The sequence below is a fragment of the Coloeus monedula genome (assembly GCF_965178545.1).
Source record: "Coloeus monedula genome assembly, chromosome: 6".
Lineage (NCBI taxonomy): Eukaryota > Metazoa > Chordata > Aves > Passeriformes > Corvidae > Coloeus > Coloeus monedula.
This window is the reverse complement of record NC_138786.1, coordinates 1573684-1599816: the sequence shown is the minus strand read 5'-3', so window position 1 is coordinate 1599816 and position 26133 is coordinate 1573684. Positions and strand designations below refer to the sequence as shown.

At 47.5% G+C, this 26133-nt stretch overlaps 5 protein-coding genes across 5 annotated transcripts; 2 read left to right on the top strand and 3 right to left on the bottom strand.

Moving 5' to 3' along the window:
• Positions 1–348: 348 nt before the first annotated feature.
• Positions 349–1329, bottom strand: LOC309574289 (olfactory receptor 5AR1-like; the record flags this gene model as incomplete). Its single annotated transcript, XM_082283804.1, has 1 exon — positions 349–1329. One exon carries the CDS (start codon positions 1327–1329, stop codon positions 349–351), a length of 981 nt encoding a protein of 326 aa, XP_082139930.1.
• A 5021-nt stretch (positions 1330–6350) lies between these two features.
• On the bottom strand, positions 6351–11192 carry LOC309574611 (olfactory receptor 4C15-like; the record flags this gene model as incomplete). Its single annotated transcript, XM_082284393.1, has 3 exons — positions 6351–7279; positions 8064–8071; positions 10261–11192. 3 exons carry the CDS (start codon positions 11190–11192, stop codon positions 6351–6353), a joined length of 1869 nt encoding a protein of 622 aa, XP_082140519.1.
• Positions 11193–15127: 3935 nt separating this feature from the next.
• On the top strand, positions 15128–18806 carry LOC309574039 (proto-oncogene Mas-like; the record flags this gene model as incomplete). The annotated part of the gene is made up of 2 exons (XM_082283362.1): positions 15128–15211; positions 17833–18806. Exon 2 carries the CDS (start codon positions 17850–17852, stop codon positions 18804–18806), a length of 957 nt encoding a protein of 318 aa, XP_082139488.1. The 5' UTR covers positions 15128–15211; positions 17833–17849.
• Positions 18807–22047: 3241 nt separating this feature from the next.
• On the bottom strand, positions 22048–23031 carry LOC309574610 (mas-related G-protein coupled receptor member H-like; the record flags this gene model as incomplete). The annotated part of the gene is made up of 1 exon (XM_082284392.1): positions 22048–23031. One exon carries the CDS (start codon positions 23029–23031, stop codon positions 22048–22050), a length of 984 nt encoding a protein of 327 aa, XP_082140518.1.
• A 2029-nt stretch (positions 23032–25060) lies between these two features.
• On the top strand, positions 25061–26050 carry LOC309574609 (mas-related G-protein coupled receptor member H-like; the record flags this gene model as incomplete). Its single annotated transcript, XM_082284391.1, has 1 exon — positions 25061–26050. The coding sequence occupies one exon, from the start codon at positions 25061–25063 to the stop codon at positions 26048–26050; it is 990 nt and encodes a 329-aa protein (XP_082140517.1).
• Between the last annotated feature and the right edge of the window lie 83 nt (positions 26051–26133).

Below are 26133 nucleotides of genomic sequence, written 5' to 3'. Positions count from 1 at the left end.
TATAAACTGCTTTAGTACGGTGTATCTAAGTGTGCCTGAGTACCAATTCCCAGAATTCCTGCCCTAAAAGATGCATCCAACACCTGCCTGCTCTCACCTGTGATTCCTCAGTGCTCAGTGGAGAACAGCATTCCCAGATGGACTTTTCTCCTCCTGTGAAAATGGCCCAAAGCCGTGCCATGCAATTCTGGAAGTGCACAGCTCTCCCTTCTAACTGCAGAGGGAGCCAAGAGAAGGAGTTTTCAGCCCAGAGAAGGAGTTTTCAGCCCAGAAAAAACGAAATTGGGTTCCAGCATCTAATTTTCAGATGTCTGAAAGTTAGAGAAGATCAGTCACAAGCTGCAGTTTCTACCCAGCTGATTGTGGAGACTGGGCGAGGTTTTCTTCCCTCGTTAAAGCACTTCTCACCCGGCTGATCACTCTTCTGAGGGCATGTTTCACCTCTTTGTTCCTCAGGCTGTAGATGATGGGATTTAGGAGCGGGGTGAGCATTCCATAGAGCATGGAAACGACCCTGTCCCGAGGCGGGGAATAGGTGAAGGAAGGGCGGACGTAGGTGCAGATGGTGGTCCCGTAGAAAAGGCAGACTACGGTCAGGTGAGAACCACAGGTGGAGAAAGCCTTTTGCCAGATCCCGGGGGAGTTCCTGGACAGGATTTCCAGGAGGATATAGATGTAAGAGACCACAGTGACCACGCAGGCGCTGCTCCCCAGCACCCCGGCCACAACCAGGATCACCAACTCCCTGCTGCGGGTAGATGAGCAGGAGAGGGCCAGCACGGGAGGAATGTCACAGTAATACTGCTGGATTTTGTTAGGACCACAAAAAGAGAGCGTGAAAACCAGAGAGGTGTGCAGCAGGGAGTTCAAAAGACCTACTGCCCAGGTGCCCACGGCCAGCTGAGCGCAGAGCTTCGTGCTCACAATGCTCGGGTACCTCAGGGGGTGGCACACGGCCATGTAGCGGTCGTAGGCCATCACAGTCAGGAGGAAAATCTCCGTGCCCACCACAGCAACGAGGAAAAAGTGCTGGAGCAGGCAGCCAGAGAAGGAAATCTTTTTGTGCTCCAGCAGCAAGGCTCCCAGCATCTTGGGCACGGTGATGGTGGGACATAAGAGATCCAGCAGGGATAAGTTGCTGAGGAAGAAGTACATGGGGCTGTGCAGGTGGGAGTTGGTGCTAATGGCAACGAGGAGCGTGATGTTGCCTGCCATGGTGGCCAAATAAATGAGCAGAAACAGCACAAAGAGAAGCAAATGGATTTCAGGAGCATCAGAGAGGCCCACGAAAACAAATTCAGATACCGTTGAGAGGTTGACCCTCTGCATCTTATCTCTCGTTGTGGGAATGAGGCAGAGGTTTTCCTGGAATAAAGAAGGTGTAACTTAATCACAATTTCACCCCCATTCTACAGACTGTGAGGGGTTTTTTTTGTCCCTTTTGAAGTTCAAAACCATTTCCAAGCCACACTCAAAATCTAAATTTTACCCACATATCCCTAATACAAAAGGCAAAATGTAGGTATTAAACTTCCCTGGGATTAATCAAAAATGTTACTTTTTGCAAGTTGCCACCTCAGACTGAAGAGCTGAATGTTGAAGTTACCTTCCCTGTGGTGTCCAGCTTGAGACACAGCCCCAGGCAAAACAACAGGGCTTTGAAAGTTCTCTGAGCAAGGGGAGTGGGGCAGAATTCCTTTCAACATAAATTGTTTAGTATTAAGAATATCACTAAAAGAGTCTAGATTAGTAACTGAAGCTAAAACTTATTTTTAAAGGGAGTGATGCTGCCAAAGAAGAATTAAATCCCTGGTAATCAGCGGACAGATGCATTTTGGGGGTGTTTTTTCAGTTTTTGGATGGGGCTTGGAGCAACCTGGTCTAGTGGAAGGTGTCCCTGCCCATGGCAGGGGGTTGGAATGAGCTGAGCTTTAAGGTTCCTTCCAACCCAAACCATTCTATGATTCTATCATTAAAAAAAAAAAGGATATAATTTGGTATTCAGTTAGTGACTTCTCACTTTTTTTCTGTAAATTTTACTCCATATTAGTATTAGTACTTTTAGCTTCTATCTGGACTTTCCTCCATCCCTTTTCCCCAATTCAAAGAAGTCCAAACTTGGCATTAAAGGATCTTTCCATTTACCCTGCGTTACTCCCTGGAATGTAGCTCAGTGTTTACAGTAAGGATTTACATACCAGCCCTACAGGGAGGGAAGGCAAAGTTCAGTCCGAATGGCTCCTTTTTGGGAGACTCTGGGATTGATTTTGAGATGGTAGGAATATTGTACCAGGCTCTTATTTGTAAGAGGTGCAGAGATAAATAGATTGATGAAATATTTTTCATCTGAGCCAGGCTCCTCTGTGGTCTCATGTTCTCCCAGAAACTTGAGAGGAAGCAAAGTCAGGTCTTAAACTACATAAGAAATATTTAACTCAGCTGAAATAAAAGGGACATCACTTGTTCATAAAATGGGGAGCTCATTCAGGTGAAATAGCACAGCAACAACACAGAAATACTCACTGCTACACAGAATTAATTACAGGTGATTTATAGTTGTCTGTATCTCCAGGGAACAAAACAATCCTTTTTCTTCTTTCTACATGTGACATAAAAATGATTTCACTCTTAAGGAAGAGACGAATCTCAATACAGCAGCGTTGCAATATTCACACCAGCACTGGCACAAGGGCTGGCTTGGCTGCAGGAGTAGACACCTCTCTTCTTTAATGAGGTTTTATAAATATGAGGGAGTGTCTGGGGACGAGTGTCTCTGAAGCTTTTTTGGATGTTCCCTTAATTGCATGTATGAGGGGTTTTTCAGAATCTTGCCAAAGGGGGCTGGAAATTGAAGGAACCAAAATTACCAGCACTACTTTGAAGAGACAACAAAAATTCCCCTCTGGTTCCATTAAGCATCCACATGTGATTTATGGGAGTGCTGCTTCCCATGTAATGTCCAGGACTGGGAACAGGCCTGTTCCTATTCCAGCACTACCTGACCATAAATTCTGCACTGTTCACATGGATGACTCTGGCTGTCAATCATTCTTCCAGCCTGTTTGCTGTGTCTGTAGGGTGTGACTCCTGGAAAATTAAGGATTCTGCATGTTACATGGGCAAACACTGGTAAGACAAGAGGAAATGGCTTTAAACTAAAAGATGAGGGATTGAGATTGGATATTTTGAAGAAATTCTTCCCTGTGAGGGTAGGGAGGCCCTGGCACAGTTTCCCAGAGAAGCTGTGGCTGCCCCATCCCTGGCAGTGTCCAAGGCCAGGCTGGATGGGGCTTGGGGCACCCTGGGCCAGTGGAAGATGTCCCTACCCACAACAGGGGTGGAACAAGATGAACTTTAAGGTCCATTCCAACTCAAACCATTCCAGGACTCTATAAACTGGGATTCCCCAAAGGTCACACAGCACAAGGCTATCCTGCCATGGGAATGCAGAGCTGTGGCTGGAATAAATCCCCATGGTCCAGTCCTTTCCCTGTTGTGCTGCAGTTAGCCCAAGGACCATGAAGCATCACTCTTCCCTTAGAATAAGGAATAAGGAATTTTGCAATAAGGAATTTTGTAATAAACCCAGACGCCAGAAAGAGATATGACAGAGACCCATCCCTCACCTCTCCCTTCTGACCGGAACCATTCTGTGATTCTGTTCTTCTCATAAATCTTAAGTGCTTCTTTTGGGGTGGGATGCACTGGCCCCATCAAAGTGCCAGTCACCCAGGACTGGTTTGGGCTGCTGGCTCTCAACCCTACATCTAAGTTATGTATTTGCAGGGATAATCTTAGCAGAGTTATTTGAAGTAGAAACACAGAATAGACTTTGAGATAAGTGTTCTGCCTCGGGGTAAATAAATAAAAATTATATTGTATTGTATTTTATTATAAAAAGGCATTAAAAAAAAAACACCCCAAAAGAAACAACAACACAAAACCCCCTCGATTTGCAGAATCCAGATGTGCACTAATTGATGATGTGCTGTATTAGACCCCTCTTGCCCTGTTGCCCACCCCTTCCTGCCATCCCCAGTGTAGCACAACCAAAGTGATTTGATTTTGATCACTTCTGGGACTGCCCAGCTTTGTCATTGTTTGAGATTTCCGTCTAGGAATGCTTACGATGAGCCCAGACTGATTAGAGTCTGCTGAAAATGCTCCCTTTTCTCTGATGTCCATTTGTGTTTCAGTCCCACAGTCTTTAAACAAAATTGATTAGTCTGGGCTCTGTTCAAGTTTCCTGGGATTTGACAAAAACTTTGTAGAGATCCTGCCAGTTCTCCAAGGATTTTTTTTCCCTTTGAGGCCATTTTTCACTGTCCTCTAGGTGAGGGCAATAAATCTGAGGGTGAGCTCAGAGAGCTGATAATTTCCAGGAGAGAAAGAACTCGGGATTTTAATGGTACGCACTGGAGCCAATTTACACACAGGGACAAACTCAGCTGCCAAAGCTGCACTTTTGCAATTTGTCAGGCACCAACTTTTTAACAGCATCTTCTGAGGCCTTGTTAAAGTCATCCCAAGATGTTTCCTGGGGAGAAAAATCAATTCTATTAAATTGTTTGTCTTCATAGAATGGTTTGGGTCAGAAGGGACTTCAAAGTTCATCCCATTCCAGCCCCCTGCCACAGGCAGAGACACCTTCCACTGGATCAGGTTGCTCTAAGCCCCTTGTATTGAGAGACCAGCTCCCCAAAATATGGAATTTTAGTTTGTTTTATCCAAATTGGAGCTATTATTTCAAGTCAATTCACTGTTGATGCCCCACATTTATACCTGGTGAACAAATTGACACCAGCAAAATAACTGGACCACAGCTCCAATTTGCCTTGCATTGGTTTATGAATAAAATATTTATAAAAGCTTTATCAAAATATTTTTTAAAATTATCATAGTGGTACATTTTTATTTTTCTCAATTGAAATTTCCCTTAAATCGACCTAGAGGACATTTATTTTTCAACATTTCTCTCTAATACTAAAAAATACTTCTCTTCCAACCCAAGCCATTCTGTGATGATCCAATGATGATTCTGGTCGGAAATTCACCAGTTGAAAACAAATTTAACTTGCACCAAGATCTGGAAATCTCTCTTAACCAGGAGGATCAATGACTCACTGATGGTTCTGATCCTCCTCTTCCTACAAGTGTGGGAGTGAGGGCTAATTTAAGACAGCACAAAGAGACAGGGAAAGTGGAAATCCTCCCACTTCCTGTGCAGCAATTTAAATTGGGTATTAGGGAAAATTCCTGCATGGAAAGGGTTTTCCAGCCCTGGAACAGGCTGCCCAGGGCAGTGGTGGAGTCACTAACCCTGAAGGGGTTTAAAAGCCATGTGGATGTGGCACCTGGGGACATGGGTTAGTGGTGGCCTTGGCAGTGCTGGGAAATGGTTGGACTTGATGATCTTAGAGGGCTTTTCCAACTTCAGTGATTCCATGATTTTATTTAGGAGGGATGAATCCAATCCTAAGTCATTCTAGCACAAAGAAATGGATGGTGTTCCTCTCATGGCAGCCACTGAACTTCTATCCCTGATGGATTTGGTGATGTAACTGTTGCTCACAAAGAGGCATTTTGGGTTGGACCGGACCTTATAGACAATCCCATTCCAACTCCCCTGCCATGGACAGGGACACCTTCCACCAGCCCAGATTGCTCCAAGCTCTGTCCAACCTGGCCTTGAACATTGCCAGGGATGGAGCAGCCACAGCTTCTCTGGGCACCCTGTGCCAGGGCCTGCCCACCCTCACAGGGAAGGATTTCTTCCCAATATCCCATCTAAACCCGCCCTGTGTCAGTGTGAAGCCATTTCCCCTTGTCCTGTCATTGCAGGCCCTTGTCCAAAGTCCCTTCCACTCTCTCTCCTTCCTCTATATATTGTGCCTCGTATGATTTTAATAATTCGCTTCTGTGAGAGAATTATGAGTAAAAATATTCTTATGTGTCTAAAGAAAACCCTACAAGCAAAATCAGCACCGTCTCTACCTTCTGGTGTTGGTGGGTGAATTTGGGGACACTTAATGCATGTGCTTCTGCCATCTGCTGCCACAGCACAGGAAAAGCACATCAGAGAGGGAGACAAGCCTCGTCCTGGATTCATTTATTTATTTGAAAATTATGATCCCACACGAGTGAAAGTGTTTAGGAAGTTTGGGGTTTTCAGCATGGATTTTTAAAATTTTTAATATTAACAGTTATATGTATATATAAATATATTTATACATAATTTGAAGTCTGTAGGCTTTAGCCACTAAGTCATTAGTGTGTTGGAGTAGAGTAGGAATGTGACTTCAGGTGTAACGCCAGGGTGTAACTCCAGGGTTCTGCCAACCCAGCTTGTCTCAGAAGGCTCTGCAGAGCTTCCACAGTCTCCACATGGATTCCTTCACCTCGTTGCTCCTCAGGGTGTAGATGAGGGGGTTCATCATGGGCAAGAAGGTCGTGTAGATGACACAGACGTACTTGTTGGAGGGCAAGGTCCCAGCAGGCCGCAGGTAGGTGAAGATACAGGGCACGAAGAGCAGAGTGACAACCGTCACGTGTGAGGCACAGGTGGACAACGCCTTCCAGTGCCCCTGGGAGAGGTGGCCCCGCACCTTGGCCAGGATGAGCGCATAGGAGGCCACCAGCACCAGGAAGCAGCCCAGGGATATGAGGCCACTGTTGGAGGCCATGAGCCACTCGGTGAGGGCAGTGTTGGTGCAGGCCAGTTGGACGACGGGCAGCACGTCACAGAAGTAGCTGTGGATCATGTTGGGGCCGCAGAAGGGCAGCTGGAGCACGAGCAGAGTCTGGATAATGGAGTGGATAAAGCCCCCAGCCCAGCAGGCAGCTACCAGGGCCCAGCAGGCCCTGCGGGCCATGATGGCCGTGTATTGCAGGGGCCTGCAGATGGCCGTGTAGCGGTCGAATGCCATCACTGTCAGGAGGAACATCTCTGAGGAACCCACAAAGTGCAGGAAAAACAGCTGGGCCATGCAGCCCTCAAAGGCAATGGCCTTGTGCCCCGAGAGCAGGGCCACCAGCACCCTGGGGGCAGTGACAGAGGTGTAGCAGATATCGATGAAGGACAGGTGGCAGAGGAGGAAGTACATGGGCGAGGAGAGCTTGCGGTCAGTCCTGACTGTCACGATGATGAGGAGGTTGCCCAGCAGGACCATGGTGTAGGCCAGGAGGAAAAGGGTGAAGAAGAGGAACTGCAGCTCCTGGGTGTCGGAGAGCCCCAGAAGGATGAATTCAGTCACCCGGGAGAAGTTGCCCCGTGCCATTGCTGCAGCTCAGGCTCCCATGGCACATGTGTGGGCCTGGCCAGGAAGAGAAGGGAATGTGCTCCAGCTCCAAGGCTCATGGATGGTGTGAGCAGGATGCATTTGCTGCTGCAGAAAGCCCAGTGTCATGTCATAAATGACAGAAGGCAGAGTTTGCACTCACCCCCACCTCTTCTGGCCCTATTCAGGTCTCTGGGCCCTCCACATTGACCTTCTCCGCTCAACTCACTCTGACCACTATTTTCCTGCATTGTAGTTGGTGTGGTTCCATTCTGTCAGGGAGAAATTACAGAATCATGGAACTGTTGAGGTTGGAAAAGCCCTGTAAGACCATTGAGTCCAGTCATGCCCCCAGCACTGCCAAGCCCTCCACTAAACCATGTCCCCAAGTGCCACATCCATACAGCTTTTAAATCCCTCCAGGAATGGTGATTCCAGCACATGCTTCTGTCAGATACCAAGAGCCATGAATGCTGGAAAAATGCTGTGCTGTCCTTTTTCCTACTGGAAATTTGAAGTGCCAGCATGGAAGCAAATGCTGCCATTCTCAAGCATGAGCTGTTCCATGTTCTGATCCTTAATAGCACTCCTCTAAATTGAGGAAATGGCTCTCCAGTTAGCTTGTCCACTCTGAAACTGGGAATACATGCACAGAAACCAGGTCTGGGAGGTTCCTCACTGAAAAAATTGGGGTTTCTAACACAGCAGAAGCTGCAAAGCCCTGCACAGTTTCTCCACCTCTTTATTTTTTAAAGGGATTTTTAAAGTTCTTCAGTAGACAAATACACTCTGGCCTGTGGAGGTTAAAGTGGGACCAGCAGAAGAATGCACATTTCCTTTTAGAATCCCACAAGGAAATTCTTATTTCTGCTGAGGAGTTTATAACTCAGAGAGCAGGAGGTTACAAGTGAGAAACCGGGTATCTACGATGCCAACAGCATTAAATAAAGTTGCTTTAGGATCTGTCTTTTGGGACAATTTCAATTTAAAGGCAATGCTTCCTTGAAGGAGTAACGGTAATACCCAAGCCAGATTGTGTCACTGACGTGTAATAACAAGCTCTGGTTATTTATCTGAGGAGGGTGGTGGAAATAATACTCAGGTCCTGGATGTGGTGTGGAACACTCCATAAATACACCTGTAGTGACACTGGGGTAGTGAATGAGCTGTTGGTGACCCTCCTTTACTGACACACCCACAAATGCACCTTTGCAGCATTCCCATGCAGAGCACAAGAATCACTAGTGTGGGATATCCCTGGAAGTGCTCAAGACCAGGCTGGACAGGGATTGGAGCAACCTGGCCTGTGGACCTGCCCATGGCAGGGGGGGTCAGAACAAGATGAGCTTTAAGGTCCCTTCCAACCCAAACCATTCTGGGATTCTTAATCTGTAACTGATTTTTAAATTTTTCTTTCCTAAATCGTAAAATAGACCTCACAAAAGTCACTCACCAGCAATGCTGCTTTGCAAAGGCAGGATTTCAGTGCGGCCTGAGCAAAACAAAGGAACAATCCCAGGACACTTGTTCACTTGCTGTTGCTACTCTGACGGCCTCCCCAAACCACTTCAGGGGGTTCCATCAGAACCTCTCAGTTCCATCAGAAACTCTCTGCAAGTTGCTGCTCAGAAGTTGTGAAAGCAGCTCTGTATCTCTGCCAACTCTGAGCCCTGAAAAGAACAGCCCAACCTTCTGTATTTCCCACTCTGCAAAAAAGCCCAACCTCCAGGAGCTTCTGCAAGTACAATTATTTCTGTAGCAGAAATAGTTCAAGTAAATCACCCAGCAGAAGCGCAAGACTATCAGGAGTAATGAGATCCCAGAGGCAAAGGGAGTTTTGTCAGAAATCATCAGTGGGCAAGGAGCTAAAATTGTTCTCTGGATAGTTGTTAGTGTAGTCTCTGGAGAGAGATGTCAGGAGTAAAAATGTCTCTTACATAGGACATTTATATAAATTCATATAAATGGATATAAATTTTGCTTTCTGTCCTAAGCCAATATTTCTCATCTGCAATCTTATTTCTTATTAACTTACACGTTGACAGCACAAACCAAAAATATCACAGATGTTATCCTTTAGACATTTGACTTACAAATTTAAAACAAGAGGCAACACATGAAATCACTTCACACAAAAAAATGTACAAAGGTTTGTGGTGAGCTTTCCTTGCTCATCACATATTTTTACTGACACTGCAAAGCACAGAGGCAACTTTTGAGCTCAGGTATGAAATTCTTGTAAGAATTCTTGGCAAAGTGACACTCTTTCCAGTGACATCTTCCATAAGCTGTGGGTGAATATTTGCTCAGCAGTACGCAGAAGTGAGACCTCTGAAAAAACCCCAGTGGTGTTCACCTCCAAAGCATTTAAAAATACATTTATTTTATATCGTGCTCTGTTGGGCAGAGATAGGTGAAGTAGATAGATTTATAGGATAATTATGGAATTCCAGAATAACTTTTTGGGTTGGAAGAACCATCTCATTCCACCCCCTGCCATGGGCAGGGACACCTTTCACTAGACCAGGTTGCTTCAAGCCCCGTCCAGCCTGGCCTGGAACAGGGCAGAAAGGATTTGTTGCAGTGGGAGAGGAAGGGGAGAAGTTTCCCCTCCTGTTCCTTCATCAGCAAACCACCCAGCTAGCTCATAATAGCAGGTTTTTGTGGTTTTTTTCTTATGGGATTCTCTACCTGGACAACATTTTCAGTATTTTTAACAGTATTTATTTAAACACTGATGTTGCAGTTGCTCAGGAGGCCGTGGTCTGGGCCTGTGCTTGTTGACAAGGAATAGGAAGGGAATGCCAGAGTTCCCAATGTCTTTCCCATCAAAAAATGAATGTTCAGTGTCCTCCTAATTTCAGCAGAAGCCAAGAGCCAGCTGTCCTTTGAAAGGCAGGTTTTGGGGCATTGCCACAGAAGAAATTACAGCAAAACATGGTTGATTTTCTCTGATCCTTTGGAAACAAGACCACAGCCCTACTCCTTCCCATTTCCGCTTCCCACTTTCCTCCTCCACAATTTCCTCATGGCTCCCTTCACCTCCCTGTTCCGCAGGGTGTAGATGAGGGGGTTGAGCATGGGTGCGATGAGCCCGTAGAACACGGCCACGCTCCTGTCCTCGGCCAGGTCACCCGACGGGCGGATGTAAACAAACGTGCAGGGCCCGAAGAACAGGATCACCATAGTGATGTGGGACCCACACGTGGACAGGGCCTTGTGCCACCCTGCTGGCTTTTGGCCCCTCAGGGAGACCAGGATGACCATGTAGGACGCGACCAGGATGAGGAAGCAGCTCAGGGATATGACCCCGCTGTTGGCCACCGCGACCAGGCTCGCGGCGCGCGTGTCGGCACAGGCCAGGTGGAGCAGGGGGCGGACGTCACAGAAGTAGTGGGCCACTTTGTTGGGGCCACAGAAGGGGAGCAGGGCAGTGGGAAGGGTCTGGAGGGTGGAATGCAGGAAGCCCCCCGCCCAGCAGCCCCCCACCATGCAGCCACACAGGTGGCGGGACATGAGCGCGGAGTAGTGCAGGGGCCGGCAGATGGCCGCATAGCGGTCGTAGGCCATGGCCGTCAGGATGAAAATCTCCGTGCAGCCAAAGAAATGAAACCCAAAGAGCTGCCCTATGCAGCCTGCAAAGGAGATGGTGTTATTTTCCACCAGGAAGCCAGAGATCATTTGGGGAGCTGTGACAGAGGAGTAACAAACATCTACAAAGGACAGGTGGCAGAGGAAGAAGTACATGGGGGAGTTCAGGTGCCGGCTGCTCGTCACAGTGAGAACTATGAGGAGATTTCCTGCCACTGTGAGCGTGTAGAAAAGCAGGAACACCACAAAATATATTTTCTGCACCCCTTGGTTCTCTGAGAGGCCCAGGAGAATGAATTCCTTCACCCTGCTGGAGTTTTCCATGCTAATCTGCTGGGTGACGTGCAATGCAGAGCCTGGGAATGTGGAAAGATAAAGACAAAATGATTCATCCATTTTTTCATTCTTAAAAATTAATTCTTTATCAGAAGTGCATTCTCTCTAAGAAATATATAGGATTAGAATTAAGTTTATCAGGTGCTTTTTTAATTTGTCTTGGGTTTTGTTTGGTTTTTTGTAGTTCTTCCCCCTCTACATATCTAATTTACTTTGCATGAGATGCAGCCATAGAATCATAGACTCCTGGAATGGTTTGGGTTGGAAAGGACCTTCAAGAACATCTAGTTCCAGCCCCACTGGCAATGGGCAGGGATGCCACCCACTAGATCTTTCTGGGATTGGATCCATCTGATCTGGGCTTCTACTTTATGATTTAAAAAGATGGCAAAATTAGAAACTCCTGCACAGGCAAAAAGCTGATCAAGCACCCACTGGAAATGCTGAAATGGTGAAAAACCCAGATTGCTCTCAAGCTCAAAAGAGTGAAGCCTACAGAGGAAGTTGGGAAAGTTTGGGACTTTTCCTGTGCTTGCAGTTTTACTGGCAGGAGATGAAAGATAAGAAAGGGGGAAAAAGGGGGTCTTACCTCTAAAATCATCTTTTCAGTCATTGACTAGAGGTACATGATATAGTGCAATGAGTTGCACAATGAAATAAATACAATGTGGATTGTTATAATTAAAAAATAAAATGGATGAGGAATTGCCAGGGTTTTCCCCTCCTCATTGCCAAGGTTTTTCCCTTAAAATCTCAGGTGGTTAATGGAAAAAAGAATTAAATAACCTGATTTGGGACTGCAAAACCAGTTCTGCACAAGGTTCCAGCCAAAGAGAGCCAGAGATGGTTGACAGCTTCAGGAGAAATTTCATTTTGTATTTTCACATTTGTCAAGAAGGGGGGGGGGGTGGAGGGGAGGGGGGTGGTGGTGGAAGAAGAAATCAAGAAAGAAAAGAGGAAAGGGAAAAGATCCTGGAAAACTTACCTCCTCTGTGTTTGGAGATCTAATTTTTTGTGGAAGGTCTGTAAGATTTTATGTCCCCAACATCTCCCCTTTCCTGGCAGAGGCTTGAAAGAACATAGAACACCTTCTGAAAAGCTTCCAACACTAGCTTAGGAGGTCCCTTTTTTAATCCTACCTCTTTAATTCTTTGCTTTCCTGTATCACCAAGTGTATCCTGGCTTTTCCTGCCCGTGTTGGAGCTGCTTGGAGGGTGTGTGGGCACTGAAGGGTGCACACACAGCCCAGCAAGCAGAGAGAAAAAAACTGTTTAAGTAACTTTCCTCAACTCTCTCCAAGGAAATCTCCCTCCTCCAAGGCTTAATTCCCTGTTTACATAGAGCTCCTCCACCCTCTCCAAGGAAATCTCCCAGCTCAAGGGCTCTTGGGGCTGGAGGAGGGAGGTGTGAATGCTCAGTGGTGGGAAGGAGCAGAAATTAATCCCATCCTGCCCGAGAAAGTTTAGATTGGATTTTAGGAGAAATTTCCTCACTCACAGGGTTGTCCAGCCCTGGCACAGCTTACCCAGAGCAGTGGTGGAGTCACCATCAATGTGGAAGGATTTAAAATGTGTGGATGTGGCACTTGGGGGCATGGGTTAGTGGTGGCAGTGCTGGGGAATGGTTGGACTTGATGACCTTGGAGGGCTTCTCCAAGCTTAACAATTCCATGATTCTTGGAGATAACAGCCAATAGATTAGCTGAATATTAAACTGGGCAAGCATGTGATGTGACCTGGTCGAGTTAACATTCTCAGACTCTGACATTAATTCGGGCTTTGTGCTTTTCCCGGGTGTAAAGGCCCCTTAGATCCACAGCTTAGGCTTTATAGCATTGTGAGTAATAAACCAGGACTTTTAAACCATTGTGTATCCCAAAAAAACTCCACAAGCCCTGCTGAAAAAAATAAAATGAGAGGTTTCTAGTAGTAAGTAGAAGAGAGACAGAAGCTTGGGTCACTTCTTGATGACCCTCCAAGTCTCTGTTTTCCATGGAATTTTGTCACTGGTAGCCCAGGGAATAAAGCCTTTTGGAAGAGCTGGCATGTTTCAGCAAAGGTCAGTGAAGTAAAGAGTAAGTAAAAAACCAATTCCTTCTTTTGCAAATTAAGAAACTGAGGGTGGGAAGGAAGTCAGCTCTTGTACATCTGTGGAAGTCAGCTGAGTTGAGCCTTGGCCACTCCAGGCTTTCCTCTGGAAAGAAATGGATCTATTCATCTGATCAGTTAGGGGAAATGGCTTTAAGTGACAGAAGGGGGGTTTAGATGGGATATTGGGAATAACTCCTTCCCTGTGAGGATGGTGAAGCCCTGGCACAGGGTGCCCAGAGAAGGTGTGGCTGCCCCATCCCTGGCAGTGTTCAAGGCCAGGTTGGAGCAACCTGGGATAGTGGAAGGTGTCCCTGCCCATGGCAGGGGTTGGAATTGGATGAGCTTTAAGGTCCTTTCCAACCCAAATTATTCCAAAATTCAATGAATTTGTGAATTATTTCAACTCCAACTCCTCACTCCTCTGAAGTTTAGTGTGTATTTTCAACTTATGATTTATGGACATCAATAAATAGTTTCATCTACTGCCCATCCCTTTGTTTTGCTGACATTTATTGAAATTTAGAATGGCCCAATAACAAGAAAGGTATTTTGAATATCTCCCAACATGGAATGCCAGCAATCCATGCAGAGAAAGTGGAAACCCTCAAATTAATGAGGTTAAATACTGCTCTGGGTGAAAATAGTATTTTAATTTAAATATCATTTTACACCATAGCCTGGAGTCCCGGCCAGGTTAATGAGGGTTGCCAGTAACCACTGCAGGATATAGGATTGGGTAAGAAAGTAAAAACAGTCTTACAATCTTTGGGAAAGGAAGAGGAAGAACAGATGACAACAGAAGCTGAAGATGTACAAATGTGTTTCTTCCCTGCTAAGCAAATTTGGGCTGGATCTGCCCATTCCTGTGCCCACTGACACACATGGCAGCAATTTGGGTGGCATCACACTCCTGTCCCTTTGCTTCTCTGGCCCACGGGACTAATGGGGGAGGCTGGTATCTCTTAAAAATAGCTCCCTGTAAGGATGCCAGGAAAGGAGAAAGGTGTTTCCTCTGTTTTCACACCCTTTGGCCAGTGGATCTGGGTGGCTCATGGACATGGAGTGTGTGTGGGGAGGAGTGGGATGTTGTGGGTGGGTGGTGGGTTCTGTCTGGGTAAGAGACACCAGGTGGGGAAGAACCCTGAATCTGAGGTGCTGTTCAGGGGTAAGTTGTGAAACTGGAAGTGAAAGGCATGAGGCTAGAGGGATTTTGTGAAATAGGAAGCGCCTAAGGTGTTGAAGGACTGTGCTGAAAGCCTGTGGGGTGTGAAGGGGCACTGAAAGACACCAGAGCTATGTGTTGAGGGCATCACAAACAGGGGTTGGGCATCTGGAACTGCTGAGGTGGGGGTGCAAGGTTGGATGAAGCAGTAGGGACTGCAAAAGGTGCTGAACTGTGCTGGGAGAGGCTGTGGGTCAGAAGAGGACACTGTGGTGATGGCTGTGTGACAGCTGAGCAGGAACAGGAGGGAATGAGAAGTGCTGAGGGAGGTTGTGAAACCTCCAGTGAAAGTGTTGTAGGAGAGAACTGTCAATTCCTGAGCAGCAGTGAAGCCTCATCTTCGGGGGCCTTGAGTAGGACACACCCTCAGTGCAAGGTTTGTATGGACAGCTCTTGCAAGAGCGGCTGAGGAAGGGAGAAGTAGTAAAAAAATAATGTTTCCATGACACTGCAAAGAGGGGAGGGGGAAGTGGTTCAAGTCTGGGTGATGGTGCACACACAGAGGGGGTGTTTCCCCCTGTGAGCGATTGGCTGCCTGGAGCGTCACGCTGAAAACACCGTGGCTTTTTAAACGGTGGCTGCCCAGCCCAGCACTGCAGGATGACACAAGGACTCGAGCTGCACCCTATGTCACACAATCCAGGGGACAACATTGCCCAGCACAGGTGCTGAAATTCTCAGGAACCCAGAAAAAGGTGAGAAATTCTGGGATGGGTCTTTGCTGTTGCACTCTGATGGTTTCTGTCAGGCTTTGGGGAAGGGAGGAGAAACAAAACCAGTGGAGGAAAAAAGATCATATATTTACTTCTCCTGCTGGATAGAAATTTGCTGTAGGTCAGGAATGGATGATAATAATTTTCAATATAAGGCAAGCTTCATTCCAGGGAACAATTTTCCCTGTACAAGTGCTCTTGAACTGCTCTAAATGCATCTCTGTAATACAGAAAGTGATTACTCAGAGACCTGGCATTACAACATCATAACTTTCTCTCCATAGTCTGAGACGTCTTTGTGGGGTCAAGGTTGTTCTGCTTCAGGAACTACAGGCAGGACTTGCAGGCAAACCACAGGGAGGATGTTGAATCTCAAGGGAGAAAAAGACCACCTGGACTCAGGCTGAGGAGAGCTGTCACTTATTAGTTACATTAAGGAAGTAGATTCACATCTTGAAAGTGTCTTGAATGTGACAGGAATTCAGTCTTTCCAAGGGAATGTGATAAATAAATGAGAACGGTGACTTTCTCAGTGTTCTTCTCCACGGTCTGCAGAAGTCAGAGAAGGATTTCTTCACTTCTAGTACAGCAGAAGGCAAAATTATTGATGTTTTGTCATTTACCTGTTGGAGTCATTTCTGTTCCTGCCAGTCTTTATGCACATAGAGCACCTTCCAGTGCCTAAAAGTGCTCCAAGACACCTGGTGAGGGACTTTGGACAAAGGCCTGGAGTGACAGGACAAGGGGGAATTGTTTTAAACTGGAAGATGGTGGATTTTGAATTAGATCTTGGGAGGAAATTCTTCCCTGTGAGAGTGGTGAGGCACAGGTTGCCCAGAGGAGCTGTGGCTGCCTTATCTGTGGAAGAGTTGAAGGCCTGGCTTGATGGGGCTTGGAGCAACCTGGTCTGTGGAAGGTGCCCCTGCCCGTGGCAGGAGGTTGGAACAAGATGAGCTTTAAGATCCCTCCCAAGCCAAACCATTCCATGATTCTGTGACATGATCAATGGCACAAAGCCATTTACCATTGGGAAAGAATCACCTGTCATTCCCTGAATCGCCAGTGGGGAGAGATGCACCTGTGGAGGCTGCAGTGGGCTGAGACAGAGCTCAGGCAACGCTCAAATGTTCACAACCTCTTCAGATCGAATGGAAATTTGCACAGAGGCCAGGAAACCACGTAACCACCCGGCCTTCCTCTGTTCTCGCAGCAGAAATGCTGCACAGAACTTGAGGCTGTTTCTGCTAATTTCTGCAAAAATGTGACCATTTGTGGCCACCCCTGGAGCAGGGTATGAAGGAGGAACAGCCACAGGGCGGCTCTCCAGAGTCTTCATGTTGGAAGTGCTCAAGGTGCCATAAGAGCTGAGGATGGGATCATCCAGCTCTGCAGTGCCAGAAGTTCCCTGGTTTCAGTCAACCCTAAAGGAAATCATAGAATCCTCAAATAATTTGGATTGGAAGGGACCTTAAAGCCCATCCAGTTCCACCCCCTGCCATGGGCAGGGGCACTTTCCACAGGTTGCTCCAAGCCCCTTCCAACCTGGCCTTGAAATTGCCTGCACCACAGGCTCCTTCTCCCTTCTCCTGGCCCCTCCATGGGGCCAGCGTGCCTGGGGTGCTGGGATGGAACAGCAGTGAGTCAGTCTGTCACGTTCTGGGTGCTTTTGAAAGTCTGTCTTCACATGTGCTGCTGCACCACAAGGAGAGAACAGAGGATTCATGCTGGCTACATGGTTCAGTGATTCACATCTTCCCAGAAAACCCCATTTTTTGTTCCTCTCATCTTTTTAACTCCTTTGCCTTCTGTGTCCCAGTTAACGGCTGGCTGGAGGACAGCAGAAGAACCACTATATTTGTTCTCTTTCAGACAGAAAAAAAGGTGTTAAACCTGGTTTTGTTTTCACCCCCAAGATTCTCAGTCAGATCTCAGTACCATAGGGAAGGAAACAGTGACCTAACTCAGGGAATGGGGTGAAAATTTGTCAGAACCACAACTCCCTTGTCCTGTGAGGACGAGATAATCTGTGGTTTCTTACATGTGGTTCTCGCAGTTTCTGAGGGAGAAGCTGAGGGCTCTGCCAGACCAAAATGTTCATTTGTTACTGTACATGGGACCCAGGAGAACCACATCAAATGGCACTTTATTAAAATAGAAATCACTTGTCAATATAAAAAACTACCAGTTGTTCTCATGGAATCACAGAATTCCAGAGTGGTTTGGGGCTGGAAGGAACTTTAAAGATCATCCAGTTCCAACCCCCTGCAATGGGCAGGGACACCTTCCACTATACCAGGTTGCTCCAACCTAGCTTTGGACACCTCCAGGGATGGGGCAGCCACAGCTTCTCTGGGCAACCTGTGCCAGGGCCTCCCTACCCTCTCAGGGAAGGATTTATTCCCAATATCCCATCTAAACCCACCCTGTGTCAGTGTGAAGCCATTTCCCTTTGTCCTATCACTCCAGGCTCTTAGTCCCTCCCAAACCACATTATTTTGTGATTCCATGAAATAAAATTCTGGCTACAAAGCCTCAGAACAAACCCGGGAACCCCTCTAGAAAAGTCACTCTGGAGTTACCACCTCTCCCCTTTCTGCTCCCAGGTCTGGAATCACCCATTATGAGACCCTCAGCCACACCAGTCCTCCTTCTGGCTACAACCATCCAGGCTCCTGGGACCAACCAGAGCGGGGCTGTGGGACAACCACAGCCATCCTACATTGTCCTCAAGTTCATGGAGAGCTTCTGCCTGCTGAGTGCTACCTGTGGGATGGTGGGGAACGGCCTGGTCCTGTGGTACCTGGGCTTCCGCATCCGCAGGAACCACTTCACCGTCTACATCCTGAACCTGGCGGCCGCCGACTTCGGGTACCTGCTGTGCATCGCCGTGGAGACCGTGCAGTACCTGATGCAGTTCAACGTGGGGGTGCAGTTCGGGATATTCCTCTTCCTGGATCTCTTCATGTACGGCACGGGCCTGTACCTGCTGACGGCCATCAGCATTGAGCGCTGCCTGTCCGTGCTCTCCCCCATCTGGTGCCGGACACACCGCCCAAAGCACCTGTCTGCCGTGGTGTCCGGCCTGCTCTGGGCACTGTCCCTGCTCCTGAACACTCTGGGATATGTTTTGTGCACTGCCCGCCCCTCTCCCAGAGTCTGCCAGCACCTGCTCATCACCATTGGAGCCTTGGACTTCCTCGTCTGCACCCCCCTCATGCTGCTCTTCAGCCTCACCCTCTTCCTCAGGGTCAAGTGCAGCTCCCAGCCCTTCCAAACGGGCCGGCTCTTCACCGTCATCATGCTCACCATCCTCCTCTTCCTCATTTTCGCCGTGCCCCTCAGCATCCTCATCCTCCTGGACTTCCTGGGCCACAAGTTTCTGTATTCCCCGGAGATCGGCTTCGTGCTGTCCTGCGTCAACAGCACCCTCAACCCCGTCATTTACTTCCTGGTGGGAAGCTACAGGGATCGGAAATTCAGACTCACCCTCCGCCTGGCGTTCCAGAGGGCCTTCCAAGACTCGGCAGATGACAGAGATGAGCGGGAAACCCGGGACACGATAACCATGTCCTCCTAAAATCCCATTCAGAATTCCTTGGAATGTAGAAAGGAATTTAGAATTCCTTGGCAGAACTGAAGAACTTCGAGGTACCGGGGGAGGTTCATCTCACCTGACCCTCAGTACCCTCTTTGTAGATATTTTAGGTCATTATTTTAAGTCCCGTCTGTGATCCTTGAAAGCACAGGAGCACCTGGACCACAGAATATTCCTGACCTGTATTTGGACCACATTAAAAGTTCCTTTTCCTTTCCAGTGATTATTAAATAATATTCATTTGATAAGGTGAAATGTCTCGGTGTCTGTGAGAAACGAAGCCCACTCTTCTTTTTTTTTGGGTTTTATAAGCTTAATAAGGGACAAAAGGGGACAAAGGCCACTTAAAGCAAGAGCCCACAGCGCTGGGTGCATTGCTCATAGCCAGAGGCACAGCCACTTACACCAGCTTCCCGGCTGTATGCTTTAACATCCTGCATATTAATAAACCACAATGCATATGCATCGTTTTCCTGAGAACTAATTTGCATTTCCTTAGGAGGGATTAACATAGTTCCTCCCCCCCCCACCTGGCTTTTTAGAGCATGCATAATGTGATCGTGGGGGTCTTCGGGGGTCTTCTGTGATGAAGGCTCAGGTCTTCCTCATATCTTGAACTTCTCAACTTCATCTTCAGAGCATGCGCAGTTATGGTGTTCCTGTGTCTTTCTGGATCCAACCGGTTTAAATTCTGTACTTTGTGCTGATTGGTTTCACTGTTGCCAACTTCTCATCAGTACATCCTGCTGCTTCCTTCATCCAGCTATACTTGTCTATTTTTGCAATTATTCACCTGGTGAGTTTCCATTTATTTGAGCATTAAGCAATGAGTTAACCATACACTCGTTATTACATTGTATAAAAAAGTTATCATTCAAATTACATAGGTATAAAAAGTTATGATTCAGGTTATATTGGTATAGAAAATCAATATTCAGGTTATATTGGTATCTTATAACTCAAGCATCCTATAATTTTGACCTCAGTTATAATGTCAACTAGTTAATATCTGCATAGCAAAGTTATTCCTAACATATTTGCACATAACATTTCCTAACATATTCTGATACATGATATTTCTTACATTTCACTACCCGAGAAAGACAAGTAGCTGTTTATCACAGTGTCTGAATTTCATCAAAGAAATACTGCTCGGGATAAATCCTGGTCATTCGTAAACTCATAAATTCTCCGTGTTGCTTTTCACCCACATCTCTGAAAATGAGATCGGTACCAACAATCCTCCTGTTGGAAGCAGACATGAAATTCCAGGAAGGAGAGTCCATTTATGCCTCTTAATTCAGAATTCCCATGTCTGAGCACACATGCAGCCTTTTGTGGCTCACAGAGCCGTTCTGGGCTTCCTAATGTGAGTATTTCAAGGACTGAAAGGATTCACATCCTCCAAGTCCATTTCTTCTCTGAACCAGGGATGTTTCCACGCTGCAGAGCAGAAGAGGGCTGCTTGGACTCCTTCCAACTTGCTTTAAAAATTTATTCACTGAGTCTCATCCTCCCTTTTCTTCTATTTCAAAGAAACACATGACTGGAGATCATTATTTTATATTATTATATTCTTGCATGTTATTTTAATTTCCTCAGGCCCTCGGCAGAGTCTCTGCATTTAACTACAGCATTCATTGGGTTGTTATGTCTTCCTTTATAAGGGCAGATCAAAATCCAAGGCTTTTAAATCTCCTTTACCAATAGAAATACACTGAAAGATAGGGGGGGGAAATACAGGAAACAGAACAAGGTAAATAAATACCATGACTTGCAACAAATTCTTCTCTAAACTAAATCCAAATTTGAGGGGCAAAATGGGATTATTTGTGCTATCACACTACCTAACATTTATTCTTTTGGCCAAAATTGTTAGAAAAAGGCAATATGGATAATTTTCTTTGAAAAACCTCACAGGTTCATGTTCAAAATGTTCTCTTTTTGATATCTCAGATGACTTTATCATTGGGACAAACAAAACATTTCCGTACTGTTAAAAAATCCAAAAGGCTCTTTTTTGTTGTTGTTATTTTTCAAAGGGATAAAAAATTGTATCTTATTATCATTATTTTTTTTTATCATTATCATTATCATAATCTTTTTTTTTTTTTTTATCAGCTGATAAGAACACACAGAATATAAACTCAGGTAAATAATTTTTTTTTTATTTAAGGCACAGGAAGAACCTTCTAGTCAGTGTCTACTGAAAAAGGACAGAAAAGCCAAGTTTATTTTATAACAGCTAATTCCAGGTGGTTTTTGGTATATCACTGCTGTGCTTAGGTGAATAACACTTCCTCCAATGATTCCAGAGGGAGCAGGACCAGCCCCTGTGTGACTGACCCAACTATTCATGGGGATTTAGCACACTAGGAATATCCTTCTTCACCTCTCCTGTCCAAGCAAATCCTTTGCATTCTCAATTGTTATTTTTTACTTTCTCCCTTCCTTTCTTATTTTCTTTCATTCTTGCTTGCTCTGTTTCTCTCAGATTCATTCTCTTGCTTAGTTTCCTTTTTTCTTTCTTGTATCTTTATTTCTTTTTCTTTCTTTCTTTCCTTCTTTCCCTTTCTTTATCTTTCTTTCTTTCTTTCTTTCTTTTCTTTCTTTCTTTCTTTCTTTCTTTCTTTCTTTCTTTCTTTCTTTCTTTCTTTCTTTCTTTCTTTCTTTCTTTCTTTCTCTTTCTTTCTTTCTTTCTTTCTTTCTTTCTTTCTTTCTTTCTTTCTCTTTCTTTCTTTCTTTCTTTCTTTCTTTCTTTCTTTCTTTCTTTCTTTCTTTCTTTCTTTCTTTCTTTCTTTCTTTCTTTCTTTCTTTCTTTCTTTCTTTCTTTCTTTCTTTCTTTCTTTCTTTCTTTCTTTCTTTCTTTCTTTTTCTTTCCCCCCTTTTCTCCCTTTCCCCCTTTTTCTCTCTTTTCCTCTCTCTCTTTTTTTTCCTCTTTCTTTTCCCCAAATTGTAATCTTCCCCCATCTCTTATTCCCTATACCCTGAATCCCACCATCACCAACCCAGCACCCCATGCTCTGCCCATTTCTGCAATCTTTGCTTCATCAACAGAGTTTATTCCCTATGGTCAGGGCAAAGAGGGTTGTTCTATGGGGAATACAGCTGGGGAACGGGACTGAGCCTGGCTACACTGCGTGGAGTGCTCTTGTCCCCACAGATACAGATGTGGCTGTCTCTAAGGTGCCCCATCTCTGGGTGCCACATGTCCAGCAGTGTCTCACAGAGCTGTCACCTCCTCCACAGTGTCCCCAGGGCCGTGGCTGCCCTCGTCACTCCCCGTTTTCTCCTCAAACACCCTCCGCAGAGCGACTTTGACCGAGCGCTGGAAGCGGCGCCGCCGGCAGCTCCCCACCAGCACGTAAATCACCGGGTTGAGGCTGCAGTCCAGCAATGCCAGCAGGAAAGAGGTGTATTCTGGGAATAACTCACTGGAATCGGGAAGGTTGAGGAAAACCTCCACGCAGGAAGAGATGCCAAAGGCGAAGAAGAGCAGCACGTTGAGCAGGATGGCAACAAAGAGCTTCCCTGGCTTCCGCCTCCGGGAGCTGCAGCGCAGCTTGTGAAACAGGAACAAATTGGAAACCAACATCACGAAGGACAAAATCAGGGAAGTCACAAGGACTACACCGGCAAGGATGGTCTCAGAGTCTTCAGCAAAAGTGAGATAGAGGGAGGACACCAACATCCCCGCGAGAGCCCAGAGTGCCCCGCTGATGATGCCTGAGAGGTGCCGGGGGCGGTGGCAGTGGTACCAGATGGGGCAGAGGACGGAGACGCAGCGCTCCACGCTGAGGGCTGCCAGCAGCCCCAGGCTGCTCATGTCAAACAGGTGGCACAGGAGTTCCACTGCAAACACAAAATCTACGTAGAGAGGAGCGAGATGAAACAAAGACGTGCAAAATGCTGCTAAGGTCAGAAAAGCCAATATAAGCAGGAGAAACAGGAGGAGCAGGGAGAAGTCGGCAACAGCCAGATTTAGGATGTAGACGGTGAAAGGGCTCTGCTTCGTGTGGAAGCCCAGGAACCACACAACCACCCCATTCCCTGCCAGCCCACAGAGGGAAATCCCCAGGCACACACTGGCAAAGGCGATCAGCGTGTAGGGAAAGCTCGAGCATTGAGCTGGGACATATTCCTCCAAGTCCACAAATCCATAAACTATATCATTCAGGGTGAGGTTTGTTGTGCTGTTCTCCTCCATGGTGAATGATCCTGCTGCCGGTGGCTGCCTTCTCCTTTTCCCACCACTTCCTAGGAGAGATGGGGAACCACAGGGAAAGAAGGGCCATCAGCATTCCCAGCACTTCCCATCTGTCCACACAGCCCCACGCCAGCCCCAGGAAGAACCCCCACCCCTGCAGTGCCCAGGACAGGCTCCCACCCCTCCAGCCGTGACCCTGGACAGGAGGCATCTCCCACCACTCCATCCCTGGATTCCTACCTCCAGCAGGAACAGCTCTGTCACAGCAGCCCCAGGAGAAAGGATCTGGGGGTGGCTGCTGGAACCACTGGCTGTGCTTCAGCCTCAGCCCTCGTGCCTGGGGTGCAGCCCTTGGGCCAGAGATCACATCCCATGGTCAGAGCCTCCCCTCACAATCTCCCCACATCGGTGACAGCTTCCCCTCATGTGTCCCAGGGACAGAGATCTTGTCAGGATGAGGTGGCCACGTCACCGCCTTCCTCTCCTCCCCCCAGTTCTTCATGAGGGGCTGCTGATCTGTTACGATCCCATTAATGCAGGCACTCGGACTTTAGAATTTTAAACATCATTTACTGGATCTGAGCCAATGAAAATGTGAGGACAGCACAGATAATATTATGTCCCTTCAGGTGCTGGGAATCCTGGGCCAAAACCCTCCTCTGGTGAGGGCAGAGCCTGTCCATGGAAGGGGTAGCCCTGTACAGTTCCTTCAGCTATTACAAGTTTTTCTGAACCCCTCAGAAATTCCTGACCTCATCAGAGGGCAACAGAGCCCCTGAGCAGCAGCCATGGGGACGAGCACAGTCCTTGTGTGCACTTGCTGTGGGAAATCACCAGTGCCCAGACACAGGACTGCACGAGAGCTCTGCCCACTGCCTCTAATCCAATCCCACCTAATCCCAGTCATCAGCCTAATCACCCTTGCCAGGCAAGTGTCTCCTCTGAGATTAGGTTTGTGGGGTACATGGTGCTGCCAAAGCGCTCTTATCTCCAAGCAGTTCCTGCCACACAACCTCAGCCTTTCACAGCACAGGGACTGGCATTTTATTGCTTATTTTCTGCCCCTCTTTCACGTGTTTTCTCTCTCCTTTGGAGTTATATCCTGTGCTTGTCATCCCCATGACCAATGCATGTTAATGCACAAGGTTTGTGGGCTTTCCAGGGTGTCCAGCCTGGAGCTGCAGGATTTGGAGCTAGAGGAAAACTTGAAACAAGGAGAGAACTTAGGCTCAGGGTCCATCCATGAGAGAGAGATGGAGGAAGGTGCAACTTCTGGAAGTGTCTCTCAGAAGGAAGTTGGGAGAAGTCTTTGAGCACCAGTTACATGTGACTAGAGGCACAGAGCAACTCATGCTGTTGCATGTCTGCACATCAGTGATTTCTCACTCCTGAAGGTCTCTGGCTCATCTCTCTCACCCCTCTGCCATCCTCCATTCCTGGGAATGATTTATATCCCCCTCTGCATTGATGGATGGACCACCTGGCACACGTAGTGAAAGCCAGAAGCCCCTTGCATGGTGGGATGACAGTGGAGAGTGGCAGGGATAGAGGAAGGCGGTGACGTGGCCACCTCATCCTGACAAGATCTCTGTCCCTGGGACACATGAGGGGAAGCTGTCACCAATGTGGGGAGATTGTGAGGGGAGGCTCTGACCATGGGATGTGATCTCTGGCCCAAGGGCTGCACCCCAGGCACGAGGGCCGAGGCTGAAGCACAGCCAGTGGTTCCAGCAGCCACCCCCAGATCCTTTCTCCTGGGGCTGCTGTGACAGAGCTGTTCCTGCTGGAGGTAGGAATCCAGGGATGGAGTGGTGGGAGATGCCTCCTGTCCAGGGTCACGGCTGGAGGGGTGGGAGCCTGTCCTGGGCACTGCAGGGGTGGGGGTTCTTCCTGGGGCTGGCGTGGGGCTGTGTGGACAGATGGGAAGTGCTGGGAATGCTGATGGCCCTTCTTTCCCTGTGGTTCCCCATCTCTCCTAGGAAGTGGTGGGAAAAGGAGAAGGCAGCCACCAGCAGCAGGATCATTCACCATGGAGGAGAACAGCACAACAAACCTCACCCTGAATGATATAGTTTATGGATTTGTGGACTTGGAGGAATATGTCCCAGCTCAATGCTCGAGCTTTCCCTACACGCTGATCGCCTTTGCCAGTGTGTGCCTGGGGATTTCCCTCTGTGGGCTGGCAGGGAATGGGGTGGTTGTGTGGTTCCTGGGCTTCCACACGAAGCAGAGCCCTTTCACTGTCTACATCCTAAATCTGGCTGTTGCCGACTTCTCCCTGCTCCTCCTGTTTCTCCTGCTTATATTGGCTTTTCTGACCTTAGCAGCATTTTGCACGTCTTTGTTTCCTTTTATTCATCACTATAGGCATTTTGTGTTTGTCCTTGGCTTCCCGTGCCACCTGTTTGACATGAGCAGCCTGGGGCTGCTGGCAGCCCTCAGCGTGGAGCGCTGCGTCTCCGTCCTCTGCCCCATCTGGTACCGCTGCCACCGCCCCCGGCACCTCTCAGGCATCATCAGCGGGGCACTCTGGGCTCTCGCCAGCATTTTTGTTTCCTCCCTCTACGTCACCTTCACCTATACTGAAGACTCTGAGACCATCCTTGCAGGTGTAGCCCTCACCATTTCCGTGGTTTTTTCCCTCACGATGTTGGTTTCCAATTTGTTCCTATTCCTCAAGCTGCGCTGTGGCTCGTGGAGGAGACACCCGGGGAAGCTCTTTGTTGCCATCCTGCTCAACGTGCTGCTCTTCTTCACCTTCGGCATCCCTTTCTGCGTGGAGGTTTTCCTTAATCTTCCTGATTCTGGTGATTTATTCCCAGAAGACCCCTCTTTCCTGCTGGCATTGCTGAACTGCAGCCTCAACCCGGTGATTTACGTGCTGGTGGGGAGCTGCCGGCGGCGCCGCTTCCAGCGCTCAGTCAAAGTCGCTCTGCGGAGGGTGTTTGAGGAGAAAACGGGGAGTGACGAGGGCAGCCACGGCCCTGGGGACACTGTGGAGGAGGTGACAGCTCTGTGAGACACTGCTGGACATGTGGCACCCAGAGGTGGGGCACCTTAGAGACAGCCAGAAGTATGGGGGCACATGGCTCTGAGCTCAGT